This window comes from Pongo abelii, chromosome 21 (assembly GCF_028885655.2).
Source record: "Pongo abelii isolate AG06213 chromosome 21, NHGRI_mPonAbe1-v2.0_pri, whole genome shotgun sequence".
Classification (NCBI taxonomy): domain Eukaryota; kingdom Metazoa; phylum Chordata; class Mammalia; order Primates; family Hominidae; genus Pongo; species Pongo abelii.
Genome location: NC_072006.2, coordinates 67,874,147 through 67,892,500, shown reverse-complemented (window position 1 = coordinate 67,892,500; position 18,354 = coordinate 67,874,147). Strand labels below are relative to the sequence as shown.

General features: G+C 59.6%; 1 protein-coding gene across 6 annotated transcripts in view; it reads left to right on the top strand.

Moving 5' to 3' along the window:
* The window catches only part of KCNQ2 (potassium voltage-gated channel subfamily Q member 2), a 76,483-nt gene that overhangs the window by 34,926 nt on the left and 23,203 nt on the right, over positions 1-18,354 (top strand). For 5 of the 6 annotated variants that reach the window (XM_054542358.2, XM_054542356.2, XM_024238773.3 and 2 more), the window contains exons 6-10: positions 2,160-2,270; positions 3,239-3,334; positions 8,072-8,166; positions 12,502-12,531; positions 15,398-15,466. In XM_054542358.2, the coding sequence (XP_054398333.1) occupies positions 2,160-2,270; positions 3,239-3,334; positions 8,072-8,166; positions 12,502-12,531; positions 15,398-15,466 (401 nt within the window). The remainder of the gene's footprint in view (positions 1-2,159; positions 2,271-3,238; positions 3,335-8,071; positions 8,167-12,501; positions 12,532-15,397; positions 15,467-18,354) is intronic. The other variant, XM_024238775.3, reaches the window with a different exon arrangement.

Genomic DNA, 18,354 nt, shown 5'->3' with positions numbered 1-18,354 from the left:
TGGCCAGGCTGGTCTTGAACTCCTAGGCTCAAGCGATCCACCAGCCTTGGCCTCCCAAAGTGCTGGGATTACAGGCGTGAGCCATTGTGCCAGGCCCATATCTCTCTGTCTGTATCTCTCTGTCTATTTCTCTGTCTCTGTGTATCTCTCTGTCTCTGTCTTTGTCTCTGTTTCTCTCTTTGCATATCTCTCTGTCTCTGTCTCTCTGTGTCTCTGTATCTCTCTGTGTCTGTCTCAGTCTCTGTCTCTCTATCTCTGTCTCTATTTCTATCTCTGTGTCTCTGTCTCTATCTCTCTGTCTCTGTCTCTATCTGTCTCCGTCTCTGTCTATCTCTATATCTCTATTTCTCTGTCTCTCTGTCTCTGTCTCTCTGTCTCTCTATCTCTCTGTCTGTCTCTTTATCTTTCTGTCTCTATCTCTGCCTCTGTCTCTCTGTCTCTCTATCTCTGTCTCTCTATCTCTCTGTCTCCATCTCTCTGCCTGTGTCTATTTCTCTGTCTCTATCTCTGTCCCAGTCCCCATCCTCTCCCTCCTGGTTTTCCGCCTTCCCCCTCAACCCTTGCGATCATGTGATTGAGTTGAGAATGGCAATAGTCACTGTTTCATGTCTTCAAAAACATGCCTCCTGGCTGGGCACAGTGGCTCACACCTGTAATCCCAGCACTTTGGGAGGCTGAGGCGGGCGGATCATGAGGTCAGGAGATCGAGACCATCCTGGCTAACATGGTGAAACCTGTTTCTACTAAAAATACAAAAAATTAGCCGGGCGTGGTGGCAGGCGCCTGTAGTCCCAGCTACTCGGGAGGCTGAGGCAGGAGAATAGCGTGAACCCGGGAGGCAGAGCTTGCAGTGAGCCGAGATCGCGACACTGCACTCCAGCCTAGGTGACAGAGTGAGACTCCGTCTCAAAACAAAAACAAAAAAACAAAAAAAACACGCCTCCTCTGGTAACGAAATCGTGTAGAGGGCTGAGACCCTGGCTCGGTCTTCCCAGGAGAGGTTTCTCGGTCAGGCCTCGCCCAGCCTCCCCCCCACTCTGTGTGGCAGCCTCCTTCCCAGAGCCTCCTGTGCGCTCCGCGTGGTGGTGGCAGCCGAGGCCCCCAGGTGGCGCAAAGCAGCGCCAGGCCGCGGCTTCCTGTTGGTGTGGAGCAGGCGCGGCCCAGCAGGCCCACCCTGTCCTCAGAACACACAGCAGCGTCCTCAGAGCCCAGGGTAAACTCCCCAAGGTGGGGCTGCAGGTCCTGGTGAGAGGTCTCCCCTTCCTGGCCCTGCTGTCTGCGCTCAGGCCTCGACCCCTTCCTCTGTTTATCTAAGACTCTGCCCTCCCAGGGCCTGTCCCGGGCCCGCCTTCTGGTCCCAGCCAGAGCAGCCTCTGTGCGGCTGTCCTGAGCCCCCTGGCTTGTGGTCCGTGTGGTTCTGGCAGGCGGGGGTGGGCTGCGGCCCCCACATGTCCAGCACTGAGTGCAGGGTGCCTGCCCCTGCCTTCCTTGGCCCCAGCACAGGCGTCTCTTGTCGGAGCTGCTTGGAGACGTGTCCGTCCTTCGCTTCCCCTCACCCAGGCCCCGAGTCGGGTGCTCCTGGGCTCACCGGGACCCCTGGGGAGGTCCAACCTGGCCCGACCACCCCTAGAGAAACTAAACACAACCCCTGGGGTCCCTGCTCCAGGAGCAGCCCACCCCGCCATGGCCTGGTGGGGACCACTCCCCCACCTCTTGTGGTGGCCTCCTCCCACCCACCCCTCTCCGGCCTCAGCTCAGGCTCAGGGAGCCCCCTGCACGCCCTGCGCATTCCTCTGGGTCCCTCTGGGCACTCCTTCCTCCCCAGCTGCGCTCTCCACTCGGCGGGGATGGGGTGGGGGCTGCTGTCCTAGCCGAGCCTCGTGGGAGTCACGTTGCTGGGCCTCTGGTTCTCGATGTGAAATGGGGACACAGCCTTTGGCTGGACCCCGCTTCTGGCCTGTAGGGGAGGAGGAGAGAGGGCTCTGGGGATGGAGGGCAGCCGACACTGATGCTGGCCTCACTGAGCCCCTGTGTGGGTGGTGACACGGGGGTGGCTCCGCATCTGTCCCATCCCAAGCCCCGAGTCGCCAATGGGCGTCCAGCCTGCCCTCAGGGGTGTGAGCAGGCCCTTCGTGTGACTAGAGCCTGCGGTCCCACAGATCACGCTGACCACCATTGGCTACGGGGACAAGTACCCCCAGACCTGGAACGGCAGGCTCCTGGCGGCGACCTTCACCCTCATCGGCGTCTCCTTCTTTGCGCTGCCTGCAGTAAGTCCAGCTGTCCCTGCCTGCCTTGGAGGGGGACGAGGTCTTGTAGGCTCCCGAGGTGACCACAGGCCCCTGGGCACAGTTCCCTAGGTGGGACCTGGGGCAGGAGCGGCTCTCAGCAGGTCCACAGCCCCCAGGAGCTGGAGGTGGCAGCTCAGGGTCAGAGGCCTTGTTCCCCAAGGACTGGAGTGGGGGTTCCCCAGCCCCAGCAGGAGCATGCCCAGGGCTGCGGCTGTAGCTTCGGGGGGCTCTGTTAGTCACTGGTGGCCCCTCTTAGTCTGAGTGGGGCCCAGCAGGAGGTCCTTGTGACCAGGAGCAGGGCGGCTGGTGACACAGCTCCCTCGTGGGTCTTCAGGCAGTGAGGCCAACCCAGCTCAGAGGGAGGTGGAGGGGCCCTGTCAACCCTTGTTGCCCCAGTGCAGGGCAGGGCAGGGCAGCTGGTGCACGGCGAGAGGCTGGCCCTGGTGTCCCCTTCACTGTGTGCCCTTCAAGATGGGCGTGCAGACTCTTCCGTGTGGAAGGGAAAGAGAGGCCACTCTGAGTTCAGTGTGGGTCCTGCCATGTCTCCTGCAAGCCAGAGGGTTCCTTCCTCTTGATGCTGACGAATTGTGGGGATGTGGGTTCCTGGATGCAGTCTGACCCTGATGAAGGTGGGGGAGGCATAGATCGGTGGAGACGGGTCTGACCCTGATGAATTGGGGGGTGTGTGGATCCCCGGGGCATGGTCTGACCCTGATGAATTGGGGGGTGTGTGAGTCCCTGGGGCGTGGTCTGACCCTGATGAATTGTGGGGGGTGTGAGTCCCTGGAACGTGGTCTGACCCTGATGAATTGGGGGGTGTGTGGGTCCCCGGAGCGTGGTCTGACCCTGATGAATTGGGGTGTGGGGGTCCCTGGAGTGTGGTCTGACCCTGATGAATTTGGGTATGGGGGGTCCCTGGGGTGTGGCCTGACCCTGATGAATTGCAGGGCATCTTGGGGTCTGGCTTTGCCCTGAAGGTTCAGGAGCAGCACAGGCAGAAGCACTTTGAGAAGAGGCGGAATCCGGCAGCAGGCCTGATCCAGGTGAGTCCAGGTGTCCCCCGGGGACCAGCACAGCCCTTGTCCTGGTCCCCTTGTCGAGGAGTGGAGGCCGCCGGGGCCTTGGCATTGCCCTGTCTGTGGATGGGGCCACAGCCCTCACCCTCTGTGGGAATCTGTGGAAGGAGCAAGGATGTGAAGTGTGTGTGTTGAGAAATGGCTCCGACCCCTGAGGCTGCACAGGGGTGGCTCGTGTGAGGACGCTGGAGTGGCCCTTGCCTTGTGTGTGTGCCGGGGACCGGCCATCAGGTCCTCTCCACCGCACCCTGGGAGGCGAGCACGCCTGTTCTGCAGCTGCAGGGCCGAGGCTCCCAGAGTCCACACACTGCAGCGAGTCAGTGCCTGACCTCGTCTGACCCCTGATGCTGGCTGTGGGCCCCCACAACACCCGCCCAGACCCCACCCAGTGCCGTCCCACCATTTGGGGGTGGGTAGGGCGCAGTGACCACTGTGGCATCCACAAGTAATTCCTGAGCCACCTTGAAAATACGGACAGACAATGACCGGGCGCGGTGGCTCATGCCTGCAATCCCAGCACTTTGGGAGGCCAAGGCGGGAGGATCACGAGGTCAGGAAATCAAGACCAGCCTGGCCGACATGGTGAAAACCTGTCTCTCCTAAAAATACAAAAATTAGCTGGGCGTGGTGGCGTGCGCCTGTAATCCCAGCTACTCAGGAGGCTGAAGCAGGAGAATCGCTTGAACCAGGGAGGTGGAGGTTGCAGTGAGCCGAGATCACACCACTGCACTCCAGTCTGGCAACAGAGTGAGACTCCATCTCAAAAAGAAAAAAAAAAAGAAAATGTGGACAGACAGCAGGACCCCCTTGGGACCAACCATTCTTTCAGTTCCTCCCCAAAGTCTTCCATCCACTGGACCCGCAGAGCTGACCAGTATCCCTGCCAGCTGAATGTGGCTGTAGGCTCTCTCCTGTCTTAGACAGCAAATCTTGATATGGCGATAATCCTGGGTTACCCCAGGTGGGCCCTAAATGCAATCACATGCATCCTTGTAAGAAGGAGATTTGACACAGGAGGAGAAAGCAGTGTGACCACAAAGGCAGAGACTGGAGACGTGGCCACAAGCCACGGAGTGTCAGTGGCCACTGCAGGGGATGTGCCTCTTGTGGTCTTGGCTCTGGGTCCAGCCTACCTTAAGGTGTGTATTTATCTTCCACTGTAAAAACTACAGACAGCGATTTATTTCCATGCAAGAGTATGAAGAAGAACAAAAATGCCCCCAAATCTCATTCCACTATTGACGGTTTAAAAAGTGACCATGTACGTGTGGTGAAAAGGTTAAAATAGTGCCAGAAAAAGCAGCGTCTGAGCACCCAGGGTCCCGTGCGCCCTGCTTCCCTCGAAGGTCACTCTTAACAGCAGCTGGTGCACATTTCCAGAGCACAGCTGGGCCTCTCCACGGGTGCACCTCAGAGGACCTGCAGCCGTGGTTCCAGACCACTACAATAGAGATACGGCAATAAAGCGAGTCACACAAATTTCGTGGTTTCCCAGTGCATATGGAAGTTATGTTTACAGGCTGGGCACTGTGGCTCCCACCTGTAATCCCAGCACTTTGGGAGGCTGAGGCGGGCAGATCTCTTGAGGTCAGGAGTTTGAGACCAGCTTGGCCAACATGGTGAAACCCCATCTCTACTAAAAATACAAAAAAATTAGCTGGGCATGGTGGCACACACCTGTAATCCCAGCTACTCAGGAGGCTGAGGCAGGAGAATCACTTGAACCTGGGAGACGGAGGTTGCAGTGAGCCGAGATTGCACCACTGCATTCCAGCCTGGGCAACAGCGTGAGACTCCGTCTCAAAAAAAAAAAGTTATGTTTATACCATGCCGTAGCTTACTAAGTGTGCAGTAGCATTATGTCTAAAAAACAGTAAAACATTGCATGTACTTTCACTCACAAATACTTAATTGCTAAAAAAAATACCAACAATCACCTGAGCCTTCTGCGAGTTGCAGTCTTTGTGCCGGCAGGCGGTCTCACCTCGATGCTGGTGGCCACTGCTGATGAGGTTGGGCTGCTGAAGGCTGGGGTTGTGGTGATTTTTTTTTTTTTTTTTTTTTTTTTGAGATGGAGTCTCACTCTGTCACCCAGGCTGGAGTGCAGTGGCGCAATCTCAGCTCACTGCAAGCTCCACCTCCTTGGTTCCCGCCATTCTCCTGCCTCAGCCTCCCGAGTAGCTGGGACTACAGGCGCCTGCCACCATGCCTGGCTAATTTTTTGTATTTTTAGTAGAGACGGGATTTCATCGTGTTAGCCAGGATGGTCTCGATCTCCTGACCTCGTGATCCTCCCGCCTCGGCCTCCCAAAGTGCTGGGATTACAGGCGTGAGCCACCGCGCCCGGCTGTGGTGATTTCTTAAAATAAGGCAAGAATGAGGTTTGCTGCATCGATTCACTCTTCCTTTCACGAAAGATTTCTCTGTAGCATGTGATGCTGTTGCACAGCATTTTACCCACAGTGGAACTCCTTTCAGCATCGCAGTCAGTCCTCCCAAATGCTGCCACTGCTTTATCAACTAAGTTTATATAATGTTCTCAGTCCTTCTTGTCATTTCAACACAGTTCACAACATCTTTGCCTGGAGTAGATTCTGTCGACCAAAAAAAAAAAAAAAAAAAAAAAAAAACATGTCGAATGTATTTGGGAATTAGAAGAAAGGCTTATAACCAGAGATGAACCATTGTGGCTGGAGGGTGGGGGGCTCTCATCCAGAAGACGAGCCAGTGTTGCCAGCCGCCCGTGTGCCGGAGAGGGAGGAGCAGGGAAGCTCTCCCTGGCTGAGAAGTTCACATAAGCTGCTTGGAAACAGAGTTCACTGGCTCTGAGGCTGAAAACCAGAGTTGGCAGCCGTTCACTGGTTGAGATGCTGCTGCTGGGCCAGTGTTCTTCCTAGAGCATCTTGTCTGGATTGCTGCATTCCTGACAAGGAATTCCTTCTGGGGTTATTTTAGAATATCTTTGACACGGTCCTCATCTCGGCCGTGCAGGCGTGAGCCCTCCCGCCGTGTACTCTCTGGCCTCAGTTGGTTTGGACCTGACAGAAGTGGCCTTACCCTGCTCTCTGCAGTGTTCACAGTCCATCCCAAGAAACCACTTACTCTGCTCATCCATAAACGCCGCTCCTCATCTGTTAGAGTTTTATCCTGAGATGGCAGCAGTTCAGTCCCATCTTCAGGCTCCACGTTAGGATGGCCAACTTTTTTTTTTTTTTTTTTTTTTTTGAGACAGGGTCTTGCTGTGTTGCCCAGGCTGGAGTGCAGTTGCGTGATCTTGGCTCACTGCAGCCTCGACTTCCCAGGTTCAAGCAATCCTCCCACCTTAGCCTCTTGAGTAACTGGGACTACAGGTGTGCACCACCATATCTGGCTAATTTTTTGTTTTAAGTAAAGGCAGGGTTTTGCCATGTTTCCCAGGCTAGGCTTGAACTCCTGGGCTCAGGCGATCCACCTGCTTCAGCCTCCAAGGTGTTGTGAGCCTCTGCGCCAGGCCAGGGTGGCTGACATGTTAGCAAACGGAAAATCAGTGTAGTGAGGATGTGTGGACATCGGGCCCCCTGCTGGTAGGAATGTAACGGTGCCGCCACCCTGGAAAGCAGTTCGGTTGTTTCTCAGAAAGTTCGTAAACGTGGAGTTATCACGTGACCCAGCCATTCTACCTGTAGGTATAGACACAAAAGAATTGAAAACAGACCTTCGACCAAAAACGTGCACACACATTTTACGGCAGCACCACTCATGGGAACCAAAAAGTGGAAACAGCCGAAATGTCTATTAATGGATGAACGGAATGTGATTTATCCATACGATCCTCCTATAAGGAGGAGTGGGCGCTGCCCCTTGCTACGACGCGGATGGGTCTCGGGGACGTCACGCTCAGTGGAGGGAGCCAGACGGGGAAGGCCGTGCAGCTTGCGATGCCCTTGGCAGGAACCGCCCGGGGCGGGGAAGTTCGTGGAGCCCCTGTACACCCTGGCGGTGGCCAGGGCCTGGGGGACCAGGAACCAGGAGTGCCTGCTGAACGTCGGGGGTAGGAGGGGGTTTATTTGGGGGCGACGACGAGGTGTGGAGTTAGATAGGGGCAGCGGTCGCACAGCACTGTGTGTGCAGGCGCCACTGAAGTGCACGCTTTAAAATGGCGAACATGGTGAACTTCAGGATATGTCTATTTCAGCACCGCAAAACAAAACAAAGGCATAGAGAACGGAAATCCAGCCAGGCGAGGTTCATTCTAACCCACAGGCTCATGCCCCCAGCCGGGTTGAGCCCCCGCCCTGGGAGGATGGAGGCTGGGGTCCCTGGCCCTATCCATACCCCTAGCGCCTCAGGTTGCCCAGGGCCCACCCGGGAGGGCAGGAAGGTAACCCCCAGGACAGGCGATACCCGCCAGGGCCCAGGTGAGTCATGAAAAAGGAGGACTACAGCCTCCCTGAGAGCTCGCTGAGGGCCCCGAGTCACGCCCCGACCGCTCCCCTCCTTCAGGCCCCACCGTCTGACAAGCGGTCTTGCCTGTCTGTCCTACAGAGGGTAAACTGAGGCTGTGGGGCTGATGCAGCACTGGGGCCTGGCCTGCTGGCCCAGAGCCCTGAGTGCCTGGCCCACAGCATGGGGGTCCCCTCTGCCCTGTTCCCTCCACGCCCGGCCCTCCTGGGCGCGCCCCTCGCCGCCTGCCCCTCGCCAACTGCCTTGTCTTTCCCTCCGCAGTCGGCCTGGAGATTCTACGCCACCAACCTCTCGCGCACAGACCTGCACTCCACGTGGCAGTACTACGAGCGCACGGTCACCGTGCCCATGTACAGGTACCGCCGCCGGGCACCTGCCACCAAGCATCTGTTTCATTTTTTATTTTCCATTTGTTCTTAAACCCCACTTTTTGTTGTTCATTATTTTGATTGATTTTTTTCTTTAAAATGTATTTTTCACAAAGGAGTTCTGTGTGGTTTATTTCGAGGCGTTGATTCTGCCCTTTGTGTTAGAGCTGCGGCTTTCTCTTCACTTTCATTTCCTCACCCCTTTGCTTTATCGTCCTGGCCGTGGGTCGTGCTGTGTTGTGTACGTTGCAAGGACGCTCCCCAGGGAGCTCAAGGTAAATGCCCCCCGCCCCGGGCTGCTCTGGACCGACAACTCCTCCCCGGGCTGCTCTGGACCGACAGGTCCTCCCCGGGCTGCTCTGGACCGACAGCTCTTCCCCGGGCTGCTCTGGACCGATAACTCCTCCCCGGGCTGCTCTGGACTGACAGGTCCTCCCCGGGCTGCTCTGGACCGGCAGCTCGAGGCGCCCAGGCTTCAAGAGTGGAACCAGCACCATGACCCCGTCCCCCAGCAAGGACCTAGGGCTCCTGCGTGCGGGGCAGGAAAGTAACCCCGGATCGCAGTGAGGCTTTCGGACCAGGAGACTCAAATTATCCTGGGGGTCCCAGGTGTCCCCCAACAGGACAGAGCACACAGACAACCTTGGAGCCCCTCGGGCAGCAGAGAAGGGGGCCTAGAAAGTGCCTGTCGAGGCAGTGCCAGCAGGTCCTGTGAGCCTGTGTGGTCGGAGGGCGGCTTTCCCGTGTTTTTTTGTTTTACAAAAGGGCAGGTGGCAGCCAGCTGGGATTTTCGGTGCCTGGTTCTTGCTTAAATTAAGGTCTGAGATGAGGGGTTCTGAGGGTCCTTTTCCTGGTCCACGCAGGCCTGACCCCTCGAGTCCGTCTGTGTGGGCACCACCTTGCCCACCCGCCCTCTCCTCTGAGGTGGGGAACTGAGCCCGGGGACTTCCCAGCTCTCGCGCCCCCCCTCACCTGCTCCTAGGGGGTTTCTGTTCCCTGGAGCCTTCCCTGAGGGTGGAGGCTTCCCTGTGGGTGGGGCCTTCCCAGAGGGTGGAGCCTTCCCTGTGGGTGGAGCCTTCCCTGAGTGTGGGGCCCTCCCAGAGGGTGGAGCCTTCTCTGAGGATGGGGCCTTCCCTGAGGGTGGGACCTATCCTGAGGGTGGGGCCTTCTTTGAGGATGGAGCCTTCCCTGAGGGTGGGGCCTTCCCAGAGGGTGGAGCCTTCCCTGAGGGTGGGGCCTTCCCTGAGTGTGAGGCCTTCCCTGTGGGTGGGGCCTTCCCTGTGGGTGGGGCCTTCCCTGTGGGTGGAACCTTCCCTGAGTGTGGAGCCTTCCCTGTGGGTGGGGCCTTCCCTGAGTGTGAGGCCTTCCCTGAGTGTGAGGCCTTCCCTGTGGGTGGAGCCTTCCCTGAGGGTGGGGCCTTCCCTGAGGGTGGAGCCTTCCCTGAGTGTGGAGCCTTCCCTGAGGGTGGGGCCTTCCCTGAGTGTGAGGCCTTCCCTGTGGGTGGGGCCTTCCCTGTGGGTGGGGCCTTCCCTGTGGGTGGAACCTTCCCTGTGGGTGGGGCCTTCCCTGTGGGTGGGGCCTTCCCTGAGGGTGGAGCCTTCCCTGAGTGTGGAGCCTTCCCTGTGGGTGGGGCCTTCCCTGAGGGTCGGGCCTTCTCTCAGGGTGGGGCCTTCCCAGAGGGTGGAGCCTTCCCTGAGGGTGGGGCCTTCCCTGAGGGTGGAGCCTTCCCTGAGTGTGGAGCCTTCCCTGAGGGTGGGGCCTTCCCTGAGTGTGAGGCCTTCCCTGTGGGTGGGGCCTTCCCTGTGGGTGGGGCCTTCCCTGTGGGTGGAACCTTCCCTGTGGGTGGGGCCTTCCCTGTGGGTGGGGCCTTCCCTGAGGGTGGAGCCTTCCCTGAGTGTGGAGCCTTCCCTGTGGGTGGGGCCTTCCCTGAGGGTCGGGCCTTCTCTCAGGGTGGGGCCTTCCCAGAGGGTGGAGCCTTCCCTGAGGGTGGGGCCTTCCCTGAGTGTGAGGCCTTCCCTGTGGGTGGAGCCTTCCCTGAGGGTGGGGCCTTCCCTGAGTGTGAGGCCTTCCCTGTGGGTGGAACCTTCCCTGTGGGTGGGGCCTTCCCTGTGGGTGGGGCCTTCCCTGAGGGTGGAGCCTTCCCTGAGTGTGAGGCCTTCCCTGTGGGTGGAACCTTCCCTGTGGGTGGGGCCTTCCCTGTGGGTGGGGCCTTCCCTGTGGGTGGGGCCTTCCCTGTGGGTGGGGCCTTCCCTGAGGGTGGAGGCTTCCCTGTGGGTGGGGCCTTCCCAGAGGGTGGAGCCTTCCCTGTGGGTGGAGCCTTCCCTGAGTGTGGGGCCCTCCCAGAGGGTGGAGCCTTCTCTGAGGATGGGGTCTTCCCTGAGGGTGGGACCTATCCTGAGGGTGGGGCCTTCTTTGAGGATGGAGCCTTCCCTGAGGGTGGGGCCTTCCCAGAGGGTGGAGCCTTCCCTGAGGGTGGGGCCTTCCCTGAGTGTGAGGCCTTCCCTGTGGGTGGAACCTTCCCTGTGGGTGGGGCCTTCCCTGAGGGTCGGGCCTTCTCTCAGGGTGGGGCCTTCCCTGTGGGTGGAGCCTTCCCTGAGGGTGGGGCCTTCCCTGAGTGTGAGGCCTTCCCTGTGGGTGGAACCTTCCCTGTGGGTGGGGCCTTCTCTGTGGGTGGGGCCTTCCCTGAGGGTGGAGCCTTCCCTGAGTGTGAGGCCTTCCCTGTGGGTGGAACCTTCCCTGTGGGTGGGGCCTTCCCTGTGGGTGGGGCCTTCCCTGAGGGTCGGGCCTTCTCTCAGGGTGGGGCCTTCCCTGAGGGTGGGGCCTTCCCTGAGGGTCGGGCCTTCTCTCAGGGTGGGGCCTTCCCTGAGGGTGGGGCCTTCCCTGTGGGTGGGGCCTTCCCTGTGGGTGGGGCCTTCCCTGTGGGTGGAGCCTTCCCTGAGGGTGGGGCCTTCCCTGAGGGTGGGACCTATCCTGTGGGTGGGGCCTATCCTGAGGGTGGAGCCTTCCCTGAGGGTGGAACCTTCCCTGTGGGTGGGGCCTTCCCTGTGGGTGGGGCCTTCCCTGAGGGTGGCCCCTTCACTGTGGGTAGAGCCTTCCCTGTGGGTGGGGCCTTCCCTGAGGGTGGAGCCTTCCCTGAGGGTGGGGCCTATCCTGTGGGTGGGGCCTATCCTGAGGGTGGAGCCTTCCCTGAGGATGGGGCCTATCCTGAGGGTGGAGCCTTCTCTGAGGGTGGGGCCTTCCCTGAGGGTGGCCCCTTCACTGTGGGTAGAGCCTTCCCTGTGGGTGGGGCCTTCCCTGAGGGTGGAGCCTTCCCTGAGGGTGGGGCCTATCCTGAGGGTGGAGCCTTCCCTGAGGGTGGGACCTATCCTGTGGGTGGGGCCTATCCTGAGGGTGGAGCCTTCCCTGAGGGTGGGGCCTATCCTGAGGATGGGACCTATCCTGTGGGTGGGACCTATCCTGAGGGTGGAGCCTTCCCTGAGTGTGGGGCCTTCCCTGTGGGTGGGGCCTTCCCTGAGGGTGGGGCCTTCTCTCAGGGTGGGGCCTTCTCTCAGGGTGGGGCCTTCCTGAGGGTGGGGCCTATCCTGTGGGTGGCACCTATCCTGAGGGTGGGGCCTTCCCTGAGGGTGGGGCCTTCTCTCAGGGTGGGGCCTTCCTGAGGGTGGGGCCTATCCTGTGGGTGGGACCTATCCTGAGGGTGGGGCCTTCCCTGAGGGTGGGGCCTTCCCTGTGGGTGGGGCCTTCCCTGTGGGTGGGGCCTTCTCTGAGGGTGGGGGCCTTCCCTGTGGGCGGGGCCTTCCCTGTGGGCGGGGCCTCCCCTGAGGGTGGGGCATTCCTTGAGGGTGGGGCAGGTGCACAGTGTGGCTGGGACTTCTAGGCTGGGGCGGGGCCCAGGATTCTTCTTGAGGATCCTGAGTTGGTGAGGGTGGACAGACCTGCGGCAGTCCTCAGCTGCTACCTGCCTTTTCAGGGTGTCACTTGGGAGGAGGGTGCCAGAGCCCTTGGCGGTCCTCAATGTTTGCAGTCGCCTTCTGGGGTCTGCCCCAATCCCTCCCTCAGCACCATCCCCCCTGCACCTCCTGGAAGCCCGACCTTAGGAGCCTGGCCCTGCCTGTCTTTCCTGGGAATGTCGGCCATGCCCTTGTTTCTGCAAAGTGGCCTCTGTCAGCCCAGGGCGGGGACAGAACCGGCCCTTGTGCTAATTTTCTTTGTTCTGTTGTTTCCCCTACTTTCCTCAACTATTTGTTTCATTTTCTTTTTTTTTTATCCCGTTCTTTTTGAAATTTTCTATTCTTTTCCCTTTGTGTGTGTGGAAACACTTGAAAGTTCGCAAACTCAAACCTACGGGGCCTCCAGGTAGGAAATGCATGGACAGAAGCCCTGTGTGTGTGTGTGGTTCTCGTTCTGTGTCTGGAACTGTGACCGGGCAAGCCCCCGGAGCCCCGTGGCCCACTTGGTCTGCAGAGTGACCGCTGTCCCCGCCCACCGAGCATCCCTATACCCCCTGCCCTGCGTGACCCCATGCTGGGTGGCCCGATCACCCTGGGCCCTCCCCTGCCTGGAGCCCACGTGCCAACCCTGCCCTCCCCGGGCCCATCCACCCTTCTCACCCCGCCTCCCCCCAGCCGCTGCTTCCTGTTGCCAGCCCGCCTGTGTCCCCCGTGGTTTCGTCCTGTCCTGCTTCCGGCCTGGCTCCTCTCGTGCCTCCGTCCCCACCCCACGGGCCCCATCTGTGAGCAGAGCAGGAATGATGGATGGGGGGCTTCCCCCGCCCTAGCGCTGGGCACCCATCTGGGGCCAAGGGTGCTCCCAGGCCAGCCACAGTCCTTGTCCCACCGTGGCTCACAGGGTGGCCTCTGCGGGGCAGCTTGCCTCAGGGGTTGGCCTCAGGGTCTCCTGCCCTGGACTCAAGTTTCTCTTGAGTCTTGCCCTGGCATCGCAGGGGAACCCCAAGGCTCCAGGCCGTCCCACCCCATCCCCACTGCTGAGAGCAGGAAACAGGGCTGTTGTTCAGACTGGAAAGCGCTAAGCCGCTATGGGAAGCCTCACCCCCATACAGCACAAAGGGCCTTTCCCTGTCGGGTGGTCAGGCTTGTGCTCTGTGATGACACTGCCCTGCAGAACCTGGGGCCAGCCACTCCCCACATAGACCAGGAGGGCTTCCTGCACAGAAGCCCTCGATGACTCCTCCAGGGGCCACTCACCAGTCCTGGAGGAGAGACCTGGCCGCCCTTCCTGGGAACTGTTAGAATGTTGACTCTCCAGTCCCAGAAAGGAAGTGGGTGCGGTGCTGGGCAGTGGTGGGTCCAGGGTTCCTCTGCCCCTGACATGCTCAGCCATAAGACATCTCCAACGTCTGCAGAGGCCCTGCCGCCCCTGGGGCCAGGTGGCTGGCGCTGAAGCCGGCTGCCTCCTCCCCAGCCTCTGCTCTCTCCCAGGGCCGCCCCCTCCCCTTGTTGCACCCTCGTCCCACAGCCCCGTCCTGCCCTGGCCCTGCTGCCTGCCTGTCTGCCCTGGCGTTGCTGCTCTGTGTGTTCGAGGCATGGCCTCCTATGTGGCTCTGAGGGCTGACGTGTGTGTCTCTCACCTGGGCCTGCGTGCGTGTGGGTCCCGTCAAGGAGGGGTGGGGAGCCACCTGTGGCCCCCAGACAGACTCCGGCCAGTCTGGGCTCTGCTGTGCCCACAACACCAGCTCACCAGCCACCTGGGTTCCTGCTCCGTCCCGACTTGGACAGCGGACTGTCCTCTGCAGGGAGGGGGCTCACAGGAGCCCCGCTCCTGCCAGCATTTTGGGGGCACCTCTGGGGCTGCAGAGGGAACAAAGAGGGGCCAGGCACGGCTTTACCAGCTCACACCTGCCTAGCCTGCAGGGGGGGCACCAGAGGCTGGTGGGGGGCAGGGAGGGGCTTCTGGGCAGCTCTGGAGGGAGGAGTGTGGCTGGACGAAGTGGAAGTCGGCAGAAAGGTGGTCACCAGGCCCTGAGAGACAGTGGAGTCAGCCATCCTTTTGTTTTGGAGGCAGTGGGGAGCCATTGAGTGTTTGGTCAGGAGAGTGGCAAGGATGCCCGTCTGGAGAACCAAGTAAGCCTGGTGGGCAGAGCCAGGGCAGGTGAAGAGTCTGGGGGATGTGGGCCATGGCCCAGCCTGGGGCAGAGGGAAGACATGGGCAGGGGCATCTCCAGGGGGCGACCGTGGCCATAGCCGCGTAGGGAGTCAGCTGGGTGAGGGCTGGGCTGGGAGGTGGCCGTCCTGCCTCCAACGCAGAGGAGAGACCAGGACACGGCCCCAGTGGGGAGTGCTCCACAGGTGGGTGTGGGGAGGGGTGGAGGCCGTGGATGGGATGGCAGAGCCTGGGAGCAGAGGCTGAGGAGGCGGAGTGGAGGGGCAGGGGGGTCAGGGAGCCGGGTGGGGTGGAGGCCCCAGAGGAGGGTGTCTCTTCCTGAAGCTGGAATGCCGTGAGGGCATGGGTAGTGAGGAGGAGTGGGGGGAGTGAGGTGGGTGGGAGTGGGGAGGGGTGAAGAGGGGGACATCCCACCCAGACGTGGGGAGGCACCTGCACACCCGCCTGGGCGGCTTCAGCGGGCCTGGACTTGGTCCTGCTGGTGGCTGTGGGTGGCAGGGCAGGAAGACGGGGGTGGGTATGACCAGGACTGGGAAGGGGGCTCGGAGCAGAGCTGGGCTACCTGCGGAGGGTCCCCAAGGCATCTGTGCCTGATGAGGCTGGGCGCATCCTATAGACTCCAGAATGAGCTGCTCTTTGCCAAGCAGAATCCTTTTCTGTATCCCACCTCCCAACTCCTCCAGCTTTGGCAGAGAAAGTGGCTGTGTAGAGAGGGGCCGGGGCCCTAAGTATATTCGGGTGATGTTCCTCTGGGATGTTCAGGGATTAGAAGGGGGGAGGGAGTAGCGCCTCCCCCTACCTTCGCACCCTCCTCCACCTGCTCCAGGCTGCAGGGCTGCCCTCCTCCCTCCTCCCTGCTGTCCCTGCTGGTTGACAAGGCCCCAGGCACAGCCAGAGAACGAAGGTGGCTCCCGGGCCTGCCCAAGACAGGTGGGCCTGAGCCCAGGGCCCAGTGGGCAGCTGCCTGAAAGCCTGGCCATGTCACATGCCGCCGGGTGTCTGACACCACAGGCGCCTGCCTGTGGAGCTGTGCAAGCAGAGGGAGGTGTCCTAGGACTCAGGAGGGTGAGATGCTCACTCCCCTCTCCTTCTCTTGCCCCAGACTCATCCCCCCGCTGAACCAGCTGGAACTGCTGAGGAACCTCAAGAGTAAATCTGGACTCGCTTTCAGGTCAGCCGGGGAGCTCCAGGTGGGGCGGGTGGGCGTCTCAGTCCTCCTGGGGGCCCCAGCTGCCCACAGAAGACTCGCCCCGGACAGTGCCCCAGGGACTCTAGGGAGCTGGGACGCGCGAGGACGCTGGACTTGGTGATGGTGGTGCTTTCTCTTTCCGCGTCTGCTGACCTGGTCTGGGCTCCCACCCCCAGAGGGGCAGCTGGTTCGGGGGACAGGCAGAGAGGGAGGGGCGAAGGTTGATATGGGACTGGGGGCTGTGCATGGCTCCTAATGGGACCCAGGTGCGTGGGTCGTACGACAAAGTGTCCCAGTCCGTTGTCCTCCCGAGTGCCTGGTGGTGACTCAGGTGCTGATGGCACCTGCTGCCTCTCCTTCAGGTCCAAAGCCCACGGCTGTCACAGTGCCGGGTGCCGAGGTAGGTTGCAGAAGGGCCTGCTGAGCAGGAGAGATGGACCACGAATGCACCTGCCAGGCCTGTCCAGGCCCAGGGCCGTCCCCAAGCAGTTCCGTGTCTGAAAGCCCTTGGTGGGGCAGGGGCTTCCAGTGGGTTGGATGCTGGTTTCTGCCTCCTAGAGACATTCTTCTGCCCTGGAACCTATTAGGACGATTTCAGATCATCCTGGATTTTCCAGGTGGGCCCTGAGTCCGACGATGAGTGTCCTTATAAGGAGAGAGAGATTTGGAAACACACAGAGGAGACAGCCAACTAGGATGGAGAGAGACTGAAGCGATGCGGCCACAAGCCAAGAGCTGCCTGGAGCCACAGAAGCTGGAAGAGGCAGAAAGGACCCTTCCCTGGAGCTGTCGGAGGGAGCAGGCCCTGCCTGCACTTTGATTTTGGACTCTGGCCTCTGGGACTGTGAAAGAACAAACATCTGTTGTTACACACTCCAGCGGCACTTAGTTACAGGAGCTGTAGCGCATGAATCCAGACTTTAATGCCGGGAGCCGTGTGCGGCTGTGCCAAACACCTACGAGCGTGGGCATGACATCGGAACCGGGTGACCCAGGGGCTCGTTTCCTAGAATCACAGGTCCGTGCGTGGAGGACTCCAGCCCCAGGCTGACGCACACCTGATTTAAATGATTCTGATGACTTTATTATTGTATTTATTATTATTATTTTGAGATGGAGTCTTGTTCTTTCGCCCAGGCTGGAGTACAGTGGTATGATCTTGACTCACTGCAACCTCCGCCTCCTGGGTTCAAGTGATTCTCCTGCCTCAGCCTCCCGAGTAGTTGGGATTACAGACACCTGCTACTATGCCTGGCTAAGTTTTGTTATTTTTGGTAGAGATGGGGTTTCACCATGTTGGCCAGGCTGGTCTCAAGCTCCTGACCTCAAGGGCTCTGCCCGTCTCGGCCTCCCAAAGTGCTGGGATTACAGGCGTGAGCCACTGTGCCCGGCCTCTGATGACTTTAGATGATGAAATTTGGGACTTTTTGAACTGATGGGATTTAGATGAGATTTTGGACGTGAGTATTTTGAGATGCAGGCTGGAAGAAACTGAGGTGTCCTGAAGAGATGGTGGGTGGGGACACGGATGTTGAAGGTGCTTCTGGTGCGGGCTCAGGAGGAAGTGAGGATGCAGTTGTTGGAAGCTGGAGGGAAGGCTGTCCTTGTGTTGTTGGTGGCAGAGACTCCGCTGGGCTGTGTGCTACTGTTGGGCAGAGGCAGAATTTTTAAGTGATGAACTGGGATACTTAGCCAAGAAGATTTCCAAGCAAAGTGTGGAAGGTGCAGCCTAATTTATTTCTGCTGCTCATAGTAAAGTATGAGAGGAAACAGGGAGATTCAGAACAGCACCTGGCCCATCTGCCAAAAGACTATTAAAAAAAAAAAAAAAGAGGCATTCAGGGCAGAACCGCTGTAAGAAACCAGAACTTGAAGGTTTGGGAGGTGCTCAGCCTGTCCAGCTTGCAAAGGGTCTTAAATTAGGAGATTCACTGTTGGCAAAGCCTGCTTTGGAGAGAAGGCCACAGGTGTGGCCAGACAGCCTCATGCTGGAGGCACCAGGTGTGCGGCTGCAGCCTCCACCGTCTCCACAGAGGCCTGAAGATGGAGCTATCAGGAAGGATGTGCAGAGGGGCCTCTTATCTAACGGCGTTGCAGCCTGTGGCATATTCAGGAGGCCCTAGAGGTTTTGGGGAGTTTCATACCAGCAGAAACTAGATTGGCAGAGACAGCGTTGGACGAAGGTAAGAAGGCATCGAACTTCGGGAGTCTGCAGGCAGGAAACAGGCCGGTGGCGCTCCTCAGCTGTGAACACGAACTGCCCTTCAGGAAACGGGGAACGACCCCGAGGCTCCTGCAGGGGCTGGCGGGGCCGAGAGCCCCCGAGGAGCGTCCCCAGAGCTGTGCCACGTGGAGATTGCCCCGCTGGATTGGAAACCGTGGTGGCCGGCGGCCCCTCTGTCATTCTCCCTTTTTGAGTGGGAAGGGCTGTCCTGCCATTGATATTTTAAGCAGATGGCTTGTTTTCTAGAGTCACAAGCCCATGCATGGAGGACTTTAGCCCCAGGTTGGTACACACCCACGGCCTCACACATGCCTGATATAAGTGATTGCCATGACTTTAGAGGATGGGATTTGGGACGTTTTGAATGGATGGGATTTCCTTTTTTTTCCTCCGAGACGGAGCCTCCCTGTGTCACTCAGGCTGGAGGGCAGTGATGCAATCACAGCTTACTGCAACCTCTGCCTCCTGGGTTCAGGTGATTCTCCTCCCTCAACCTCCCGAGTACCTGGGATTACAGGCGCCTGCCACCACACCCAGCTAATTTTTGTATTTTTAGAGACGGGGTTTCACCATGTTGGTCAGGCTGGTCTCGAACTCCTGACCTCAGGTGATCCACCCGCCTCGGCCTCCCAAAGTGCTGGGATTA